This window comes from Gymnoscopelus braueri, assembly GCF_963280865.1.
Source record: "Gymnoscopelus braueri genome assembly, chromosome: 24".
NCBI lineage: Eukaryota > Metazoa > Chordata > Actinopteri > Myctophiformes > Myctophidae > Gymnoscopelus > Gymnoscopelus braueri.
In genome coordinates this window covers 10,352,431-10,363,646 of record NC_137626.1, presented here as the reverse complement: position 1 = coordinate 10,363,646, position 11,216 = coordinate 10,352,431, and the positions used below count along the sequence as shown (strand labels likewise).

At 37.0% G+C, this 11,216-nt stretch overlaps 1 protein-coding gene across 2 annotated transcripts; it reads left to right on the top strand.

Moving 5' to 3' along the window:
* Window positions 1-2,591: 2,591 nt before the first annotated feature.
* Window positions 2,592-10,091, top strand: LOC308080788 (uncharacterized protein). 2 transcript variants are annotated; one of them, XM_080422785.1, is made up of 6 exons: window positions 2,592-2,950; window positions 4,423-4,722; window positions 5,882-5,971; window positions 6,759-6,816; window positions 8,984-9,017; window positions 9,337-10,091. In XM_080422785.1, exons 1-4 carry the CDS (start codon window positions 2,878-2,880, stop codon window positions 6,782-6,784), a joined length of 489 nt encoding a protein of 162 aa, XP_080278911.1. In that variant the 5' UTR covers window positions 2,592-2,877; the 3' UTR covers window positions 6,785-6,816; window positions 8,984-9,017; window positions 9,337-10,091. The 2 variants fall into 2 exon arrangements, with proteins under 2 accessions (XP_080278911.1, XP_080278912.1); XM_080422786.1 differs by having other exon boundaries at window positions 9,308-10,091.
* The last annotated feature ends 1,125 nt before the right edge of the window (window positions 10,092-11,216 follow it).

Below are 11,216 nucleotides of genomic sequence, written 5' to 3'. Positions count from 1 at the left end.
TGTCCGTCTGTCACCAGCTGTGATTGGCTAGCGAGACACATGATGACATGATGACATCACTCATATCATACCTACCTGACCTGGCGGAGACTGTGCTCCGAGGAGCACATTTTCTAGTTTTATATGGATGTATTCTAATTTACCTGAAACTATACTCATTTCAGTTGAATAACATTTACTTGTACCGTACAACCACTTAAATTCTATACATAGATGACCGGGGTCAACACTATAGCCATTTTAAAGCTCACAACGCATCACTTTGCGACATGTTGTGAGCTTGTAGATCTGCTATTTTCGCCAAATGTTTGCCCTAGAATAAGGACAGGAGAGATCAAGTGGTTATCTACAGTATGAGGTGAAAATACATTTATAGGCTATTTCAAAGTACTTTGCACCTCTACAGTAGGCTAGTTCCCTCTAAAACTGAGATTATCTGACCTGTTTTTACATGTATTTATTTTTTTACAAATTATTATAGTTCTTTCTACTTGCACCCCAAGCAGTTAGTTGTGAGCTCTAATTAGTTTTCTCTTACAATATTTTAAGCACAGCGCTCCCTTACCTCTTCTTTCCAGTCAAACAACTGTTTCTTCTTGTGCTGTCCGGATGCCCTCCTGGAACTTAAGCTGTCTCTGTTTTATTGCTGGTAGAGTTCTCCCTCCCACAAAGGGTTGTGAAACATGATTACTCGACCATAATGATTAACATTGATGACATCATACCTTAACAATGGATGTCTTGATATCGTTAAAGTTGACCACAATGTATTTAAATTCTCTCATGTCAAAATAAGATTTGACACAAGATAATCTCTCTCTCTCTCTCTCTCTCTCTCTCTCTCTCTCTCTCTCTCTCTCTCTCTCTCTCTCTCTCTCTCTCTGTGTCTCTCTCTCTCTCTCTCTATGATGGTTAACCATTTGTGATGGTTCCACGGAGAGGAATCACCGGAGAGGACTCACCACTTATTAATAGGAGCACAAAACAATGGTCCAGGGATGATATTAACATAGTCGGCTATTTTCCTCTTTACAAGCTTCAATCAAAATGAAAATCCTACTGTTTAATTGTGTATGTGTCATGAAAACAATGTGTAGTGTATTTCCTTTTGTTTCTAGAATTACAGAATTACTTTTGTCAAGTTACAGTCAAATGTATGAGGTGTTCTTCATGTACAGTATGAAAAGTCTCTGAGAGTCTTAAAACCATAAGGCCACATGTGGGTATAAAACAATAGTCCACTACACAGGGCAATATAAAATGTTGACTATTTAATGTAGATAACCTTGGGAAAGGCCAACACTTCATAAAACAATACAATATGATTTTAGGATCAGACTCAAAGTGGCCATTGCAACCGAAAGGCCCAGAGTTTATGATGGTAACTCCAAAGTACTTTTCGGTCTGTGTTGTTATTCTACTTTGTCTAAGAAGTGAAAGAAAACTACAATACATGAGACATTTCTGTATATGTTGGTGTTCTTGTTATTCAGCCAAGTGAACATACTGTATGGTCTGGTACTTTCTAGCACCAACGTTTTTTCAACCAAAACATTCTTCAGTATACAGACAAAGAATATAAGATAAGATAATATCAGATGAGATTACGTAACTGGAAATTAACTGAATAACTTGATGTAATCATTTAAAACCTTGGTTGTTTTTGGATACATTTTATTGTTTTGTTTGATGTGGCATTTAGGTAATGGTGATTGATCATGGATTATTATTATTATTATTATTATTATTATTATTATTATTATTATTATTATTATTATTATTACCATTATTATTATTTCCTATGTTCTCCTCACTATTATTATATCTCCTCGGCTCAAAACCTTTCGTCACTAACTAGATCTACATATACTTTCACCTAGAAACCCCATTCAAACTGCAACATTTATAGACATTTATGGTATGCTTGTTCATGAATCTTTGAAATGGTTAGTCGTTTTTGAAATATTTAACTTTGCAAGTTTATAATGCAAATCATTGGGGAAATGTTGCTCCTCACAACTCCTTCATACTTTCACCTAGAAACTTCATTCACAATTTTACAAATTCAGCTTGCTGTGGACACATAAGCTTGAACTTTGTACTTTGAAATGTTTTGTAGTTTTTTTTCAATATTTAACATACACATATATATATATATATATATATATATATATATATATATATATATATATATATATATATATATATATATATATATATATATATATATATATATACATATACATATATGGTAGCCTATGTATATATATTATATTATTCGATGAATTGAGTATAAAGGAGTCCTTTAAAGGACCCCAATGGAAACAAGCCATAGTGCTTTCTTGGGATTAAAATAATTTTAACAGACCTTTGAACTGTACTTCCCTGTGCTTGTCTTTGCAAACTGTTATAAAGTATTAAATCAATCAAAAAAAGTATCTGGTATTATTAGCGAAACGCCATCTGGATTGTTCTGCTCTAAATGTTGAGCAACTGTGACCCCTGGTGTCACAACCCCGTGTGACGTGTGTACTAATCTGAGTTCCCAGAAGTTTTCGCCAGCTCTCGCATACACAAACGGGAGGGGCGAACGTGTGTACAGGCAGACCTCAGTAGGCTACGATAGGCAGCTCGTTTTCGCTCACGTTTGTTTCAGCGATATTTGGAGTGATATCATGCAAAACCGCTCGTGATTTCATTTAACAAACATGTTTTCACTGTTCTAAACAACAGGACTATTCTTTAGTTTGATTGCTTTCTATCAAGTTGTTGATCCAGATCCGATAACGGATTAAATACTCCGCCATTAACGCGCGCGTGTGTGTGTGGTTGTGTTTTGTATTGGTATGTATTAATGATTAGTTATAGATCATCAACATGAAGGCTCGTCTCCTCAGAGCTTCATGGTTCGTCTGTCTGTTGACAGCAGCTGGACTCATCCTGACATCAGGTAGAGATCTTCAGTCACTTTAAAACATTTATTATAACATGGACACACCCGACTCATCCCGTCTGGCTTTAACCTCGGTTTGAAAACCAACAAAACCTCTTTATGAAGTTTATTTATGTATTTTTAAGTTTGTTTATTAAATGTGTTTTTTAATTATGCTATAGCGTGAAATGTGCTACAAGTACTAGTAGCCTATTAATTTGAATTATGATCGTCATATAATGTTATTAATGGTAAAATACCCCCCCCCCCTCCATTTTGCCCTGGAATGTCACCAGTAAAGCCCGTATTTCCCCAAACATGTACAAATGCAAAATATAAGGTGCTTAGCTGCTTGCCCCAAATGTTAACTAGGTGTCCGGAGTATTTGTGCGATGTATTAGTCCATACGATGTATGTCGTTACTCGTTAGGCCATTCTATGGCCGAACGACACTTCCCTCCCGCGTTTACGTTCTGTTTACATTTAGTGTAATTCCGGCTTTCACCGGATGCGCCCCGTCACTACCGCCCATTGGGAACTTCAAACAGAATCGGCCACAGGCGGGATTAAAACACTTCTTTATTGAAAAATATGGACTAATACATTGCACAAATACTCCGGACACCTAGTTAACAATGGTGGCAAGCGCGTAAGCACCTTATATTTAGCATTTGTACATGTTTGGAATACGGGCTTTACTGGTGAAATTCCAGGGCAAACTGGCGGGGGGGCTGTATTAAATCAATGTATGTTAAAAATCAATTTAATACATCTATGATAGTCTTGATCTAAGGCTATCTCCGACCTACTAGGCTACTTACTTAGAAGAAGACTTAGACATTTCCCCCCATTGTCTCTATTCTCACAATGAGGCTATAGTTCAAAACCCCCACCCACCCATCACCCATGGGAGCTGCAGCAACAAGCTGCAGCTTGTACTATTCAAACCCCAGCCCCACCCAAAGTCTGGTATTGATACAAATAAATAAATAACTCAGTGTCAGCCGTTTAATATTTTTATCAAGACCCAGCAGACCTTTTAAAGGAATAAAAGGCTACATATGCCAAACACATAGCTACCTCAAGGAGAACAACACTAATGTTCACTGAAATAAGTTACTGCGTGCAGCTTTGTTGAATTTGGGATTAACGAAATAATAAATATTACGTTCCTCTGGAGCTCGAATCGTCGACCCACCCTTGTGGTTGAGGCTTTACATGACAGATCTAACATGTCATATTCCATATGGTTGTATATACAGAAATGAACATGACACATATTTCACTCCTGCTGTATGCATGGTTTTGTCTTTAAGATTGTCTATGCTATATGCTGTAGAGATGGTTGAGTTGTGTTTTTTTCCCTTCTTTTTTTCTCGTATTAGCCTGGTATAGATGCTTATTTTTGCTACTAAACCGTTCATTCTACTATATCTCATTATTGACTGCTTTAATGATTCAACTTGACTGAAATAATTTTCTCCACACAGCTCAACAAGATGTGACATCCATACAACTGGAGGGAATCCTTGAATTGCTTCCAGATAAAAATTCTGTTACTGAACCCATCACTGGTGTCCTGTGGAAACATGGCCCCAATAAGGTAGCAGAATGGGACCAGGGCTTTGGTCCTGATGTGGATTACTACGGGATATATAAAAAACGCACTGACTTGAATAAAGAAACTGGAAAGTTGGTCATCAACAATATGAACATAGAAGACAGTGGAATATACTCTGTGGAGGTAAACGGTCGAGTGCAGAACAAGAATTACAAGGTTGAAGTGACCAGTAAGTATATGCATTGTCCCTTGAAGAATGAATGTTATGATTCTGTGTTGTACTTCTATCATAATATCCACATTTTTCAACACATTACATGTGATTTTTGTTTTCTCCTTACATTGTTGGAACATAATGTGACATGTCAAGTAAGTCATGAAGATGAATGTATAATATCTGTCGATGCTGCATGATTGTAGCTGAAATAAATGCAACATGCAACATTCACGATGACAAATAAAAAGTTGCCGGCATAACAACAACAACCGAGAGCAAAAAACTAACAACATTTAAAAAGAATATGAAATTGGAGTGCTATTTGGCCCTAAACAGAGAATACACAATGGCAGAATACCTGAGCACTAAGACGGAGCCAAAACTAAGAAAATCCGTCAAGAAAAGGCTGCCACAGGCACTTCTTTACATTTTTGTCCTAGTTTACATGTATATTTTCCAACAGCAAACGCATAACTCATACAGGCTACATAAAAGAGTGCAATTGGAAGTGGTTAAACAAAATGAGTAGACAAAATTGGAATTGGAACACTACAAAATCAATTGTGACAAATGGTAATGGATGAAATTTGGTGACCCACCTGAAACTGTATTCTCTGTTTATTAAAGAGCGGGGGAGATGGGGAGACCCCTGTTACTGAACAAACACTCAATAGCAATGATTACTATCAGAATATAGAGTTTGAACTTTTTAACAAAAACTAAAACGATAAAAATAATAATAATTTTCACTTCCAGCACCTTTGATTGTATTCATGAAGAATCAAGTGCTTGAAATAATTGATCTGCCCCTTGAGACCAACACGCCCATAGACCCTAAATGCAGATCATTTGTTATGTAAAACAATGTGGTCACCGGGCGTAAAAATTACAACTGCATCGGTCAAAAAATAGCAGTGATAATTGTGCTGCCATTTAGCGGAATTTGGCGGAAGATAGGGCCCAAAGTGTTGCACAGCTCTGCTTATCCTTATTCTAGTAGGGCTATATCCTTTACTGTACATACATTTATTTTCTGTTTGTTTTATTTGACACTTGCTTTGACAAAGTAAAGTTATTTCATGCCAAAAAAATTACCTTTTCATTGAAATAAGAAGGGGGGGGTGCTATCAAATTTAGGTGAAATTACATTTAAATGTTTTTTTCTCCTAAGTACCTAAACCTCTATCCGTGGGATGGATTGTTGGAGGAATTGTTGCTACCATCCTTGTAGTTGGTTCGGTGCTGGGTGTGATATTTCGTGGTAAGTGTCTCTACTGATTATAAGTTACAACATAACACACAACATGCTTACAAAGTTACTGTTCAATAGCTACATGCAATTTCACAAGCAAATGTCACGTTTAATCTATTGTCAGTTACTGTATGCATTGTACTGCCTTTAATGTGTGTGTGTGTGTGTGTGTGTGTGTGTGTGTGTGTGTGTGTGTGTGTGTGTGTGTGTGTGTGTGTGTGTGTGTGTGTGTGTGTGTGTGTGTGTGTGTGTGTGTGTGTGTGTGTGTGTGTGTGTGTGTGTGTGTGTGTGTCAGCAGCTGAAACCTCATATGTTCTGTTATTACTGTGTTTGAATTTCATCTCAGATCGTATAAAGATGTTTTTTCACTTGATCTGGAGTTGAACCTCCAAGTAATTTATAATAATAACTAAAATAGTGTCATTATGAAAATAATAATAGTATCCATTTATGTTACACATATCATACAACATGCTTACAATGTTCTAGCTACATGCAATTTCACAAGCAGCATCATGTTTGAATCTTCAGTTGGTTGCACACTTTACTGTGTGTGTGTGTGTGTGTGTGTGTGTGTGTGTGTGTGTGTGTGTGTGTGTGTGTGTGTGTGTGTGTGTGTGTGTGTGTGTGTGTGTGTGTGTGTGTGTGTGTGTGCGTCCTGTGTGCGTGCGTGCGTGTGTGTGTGTGTGTGTGTGTGTGTGTGTGTGTGTGTGTGTGTCCAAACAAGCCAACTGCTGAAACCTCTTAATACTGTTATGTTTTGCTATGTTATCACTGTGTTTGTATTTAATCTCAGGTCATATAAAGAAGATGTTTTCTTAACGTGGGTCTGTGCCTGTGAATGATTCCCGAAGGTGAGTGAGAACTTTATTTGAGTAGTTTGTGATGTGACTTGGTCTGGAGTATATCTATAATAATAATTATGAAACATTATTGTCATTATGAAAATAATAATAGTATGCATTAGGGATGAGCATAACAACCATAACGCATGATATGTGTGTCTTCATAATAAACCTCCAATCATCAGTTCATCCAGCTGACTGTGACGACTGGCAGAGAGTTGCTATAAAGCAGTGATGGAAAAAAAAAAGTATCAATACTGCAATGTATAAGTACTCTGTTACAAGTAAATGTGCTTGAGTAAAATTACAAAAGTATTGGTATCAAAATGTACTTAAAGTACCAAAAGTAAAAGTACTAAAATGTAATATTTTTCGCGATGCGACGCGTTGTGAGCTTGTAGATCGGCTATTTTCAAATAACCTAGGTATAAAATCAGGCTAAAGTGGTTAATGTATGTTTTATAATGCCATAATTTATATCTGCAAAGTAACTATTAACCAGAAGTTTAATAATTGTAGTGGAGTAAAAGTACAATATTTGCCTCCGAAATGTAGTGGAGCATGATGTGTGATCCTCTCATCTTGACAATGAAAGACTTTTTAATGGACACCTGCACTGGTTGTTTAGGATGAAATTAAATGAAATTATAATTCTTACCTTAAGTGGCAGGCAAATGTATATTATATGTATTCATGGATGTTTTATTACATTCCAAGGTGCATTACATTACATTACATTACAGTCATTTAGCAGACGCTTTTATCCAAAGTGACATACAATAAGTGCATTCAACATACTTAGGTAGGGAACGAACCTACTAATCACCAGAAGTCTTATGTGCATTCTCTTCTAAAACAAGCAACTAAGAGTATACCTAGCGCTAAGGTACAAGTGCAATATATCAGCTACCTACTTTCTTAAACAGATGAGACGAATAAGAAAATCAAATGAGCAAGAGCTAAAACAAATAAGTGTATCGAATAAACAAGATCCAATAAAACAAGAGCTCGTACAACTAGTTAACAACAAGTAGGCCAGGCAAAGAGGAAGGGTAGTGTTTCCTGAAGAGGTGGGTTTTCAGCCTGCGGCGAAAGATGGGCAGTGACTCTGCTGTCCTGACATCAGTGGGGAGTTCATTCCACCACTGTGGGGCCAGAACAGAAAAAAGCTGTGATGCAAAATAATATGATAATGATGTCATGTAGTTTTTATGGTGTGACTATGCAGGGGTTTATCATATGACTCATAGATACATATTTGTAGATATGTCATAGATCAGTGGTTCTCAACCTGTGGGTCGGGACCCCCACGGGGGTCCCCACATGACTTTGCGGCGTCCCCAGATGACAGTGAAGTGACAATTTAAGGACTTTTAAGACCTTTTTAATATAATACCTCAAAAAAGAAAAAGACAATTACTGCATCAAAAGTACTATAAAAACTGGTCAAACATTGGCCAAATTGTCAAATAATATAAGAAAGAGGCAAAACATTTGAAAATAATATCTTATTTATCAAGCTCACAGCGCTGCGTGGCGTTGTGAGCTTGTAGATCTGCTATTTTATATATATTTATCTGTGGAACCGAGTCAAACTAAATAATGTAATGTCTCAACTCCTACAATTCCAAGTGCTTGTCAGGGTGGGGGTTCCCAGTTCAAATATGATTATTTGGGGGGTCGCAGCCTCGAAAGGTTGAGAACCACTGTCATAGGTGACTAACGTCCCAGGCTGGCTACATGAAGTCTGAGATCCACATGGGAATGGCGTGCCTCTCATTACATACACAAGCTTGTTCTTGTCAAGCGTCCCCATGCACTTTGGTCTCTAAAAAAGGTGTTGATTTCCTAACAGTTTACAGTTTAGGCATTTAGCAGACGCTCTTAATCCAGAGCGATTTACAGTAAGCAAGGACACAAGATAATACATCATAATACACATAATACATCAAATGCTTAAAAATAGTAATCTAATAATAAAGTAATACATAAGTAAACCAATAATCTAATAATAACTAATACATACGTAAACCAAGAACCTATCATCAGCCTACATTGAAACTATACACACTATAGGATGCCAGGCCAACAATGACCTGGCATCTGTCTACATAACATGCTAACTAAGTTACATTTTAGCCGTTGCATAATCCTGCACCTTTTCTTCTTTACTCAGGACGAATCAGGAGGTAAAAAGGCAGAAGCGTATGGTAAGTCTTAAAGGTTTCTATCAATAATAATGTGTCATGTTTGATCAAATATGCATCACACATGAGGAACAACATTTCATCAGTGTACTCTTTACAATTCACTTGTATTTGTGGTGGCCGCAGGGCTTCAATTTAGCATCATGCCCAGAGAACTGCTTCTAATTTGTTCATGGAAATAGCTGACATTTGTTTAGGTATTGTGTGTATCTATCATAGGAGTTCCACTAAGGACATGATTCAACGTCAAACATTAACAACAATGACTGCTATTTCTGAATTGTTTTCAACAGCCATCTTTTTCAATTTCTGTTTTTTACAGCATGCCCTAGTGGTGGACTAGGGCCTGTCGCTTACAAACCATAATCTCTCTCAGTGACATTGTTACAGGATTGGTTGATTGTGGGGACCAGAGTTGGCACCAGTGTTGGGACAAGAGTTACAGCATTGGTCGACTGGTTGGTGCCTAGCACTGGACTAACCAATCCCAGAGCACTTATCTGTCCAGGCTATGCAGCATTCATTTTTGCTATGGCATAAGGCAGTATTATGATTACTTTTACTCTAGCTATTTGTTTTATTTTTTATAATACATGTTCAGTATTTGTATGCTAATGCTTTTGTATTTAACTAAAGTAAGCTTTTGAATGCAAGACTTTTACTTTTAAGAAAATATGTGTACACTGTGGTGGCTGCGTCCGAAATACCATACTAACATACGTACTATTTAGTATTACAAATGTGTTGTGTATGTGAGATTTCATTGCATTTCAGGTCCAGGAATTCACATTATCATTATCACTTACTAGACCTCCATCCCTATCCCTTACTTACTGTCCCTCTTCAATCAATGTTTCAGAACACCTCATTCACTTCATTTGTCTCTTTTTCACTCGCTTCCACTCCTCTCTCCACCTCTCTTGCCCTTTCTCCCTCTCTCTCTCACCATTTCTGGGGGTTCTTTGCCACTTGTATTGGTTCTGTGCTCTGATGGCTCTATGTAAATGTTCTACTATATCTTGTGAGACACACACACGTTGATGCAGGGTTGTGAATAAAAGTGTATTTCTGTGAAAAGTTGTGGTCATGACTACTCCCTAGATAAGAGACCTCTCAGGTGTTATACTGTTGTATATATATGTAGGCTACAGTAGGAGTATGTAGACGAGTAAGAAGATGTGGTGTGGAAAGAAAAACGGAGGAGGAATGTATACAGAACAATACAGAGTCTACACTGAAGTGGAAATCATCATGCAGGATTCATGTATGTCAGTATGAAGGTGAATAAGATTAGAGCAGAAAGGGAATTAACTCGATGTCAAAGCTGTGAAGATACTGGAGGGAACATTACAATGGTTGCAGTACAACAGTAAATGGTGGCAAAAATGAAAAGAGCTGATCAGTATGCATGAACAAGAGCCAATTTCTTTCATTCATTGCCATGATTTTAAATTTAGCTATGAAAGGGGAACTCTGAAAGAATCAAGGTGGTGCAGCCAGGAGATTCTTGAACATTGTCGACATAAGTGAGGTAGATTTGAATAATAGGCTACCAGTAGCCTGGTAAACCATCCATCCCCCTTCCAGAAATGAAGGGGAGGGGGGCTAGGCTACCAGTGGTGTAAACTAAGTAAACATTTACTCAAGTACTGTACTTAATTACAATTTTGAGGTATTTTTTACTTAACTGGAGTATTTCCAATTTTCAGTACTTTAACTTTTACTCCACTACATCTCAGAGGCAAATATTATACTTTTACTCCACTACAATTTTTTTGAAAACTTTAGTACTTTGTAGATTTTGATTATTATTAGAAAACGTATTACCCACTTCAGCCATATATACATTTCGGCCATTTGAAAATAGCCGATCTACAAGCTCACAATGTGTCGCGATTTGATGCATTTTGAGCTTGTAGATCAGCTATTTTCAAAAAAATAAAATTGAAAACTTGGGAAACTGGACAACATTCTGCATAATGAGTACTTTTACTTTTGGTACTTTAAGTACATTTTGATGCCAATACTTTTGTACTTTTACTCAAGTACATTTTGAATATCTAACTTGTACTTCTAACAGATTATCTTTACAATAGGGTATTGATACTTTTACTTAAATACAAATTTGGAGTACTTTTTCCACCACTGTAGGCTCCACTGATGGAAGGATTCATTCACACCAACTCAGAAAATGGAGTCTCA

What these genes read in the sequence shown, in the direction of transcription:
- LOC308080788 (XM_080422785.1), top strand. Translation starts at nt 2,878, where the DNA reads ATGAAGGCTCGTCTCCTCAGAGCTTCATGGTTCGTCTGTCTGTTGACA. An exon ending in TGGACTCATCCTGACATCAG is followed by an intron (nt 2,951 to 4,422) that starts GTAGAGATCTTC and finishes TTCTCCACACAG; the next exon opens with CTCAACAAGATGTGACATCC. An exon ending in TTACAAGGTTGAAGTGACCA is followed by an intron (nt 4,723 to 5,881) that starts GTAAGTATATGC and finishes TTTTCTCCTAAG; the next exon opens with TACCTAAACCTCTATCCGTG.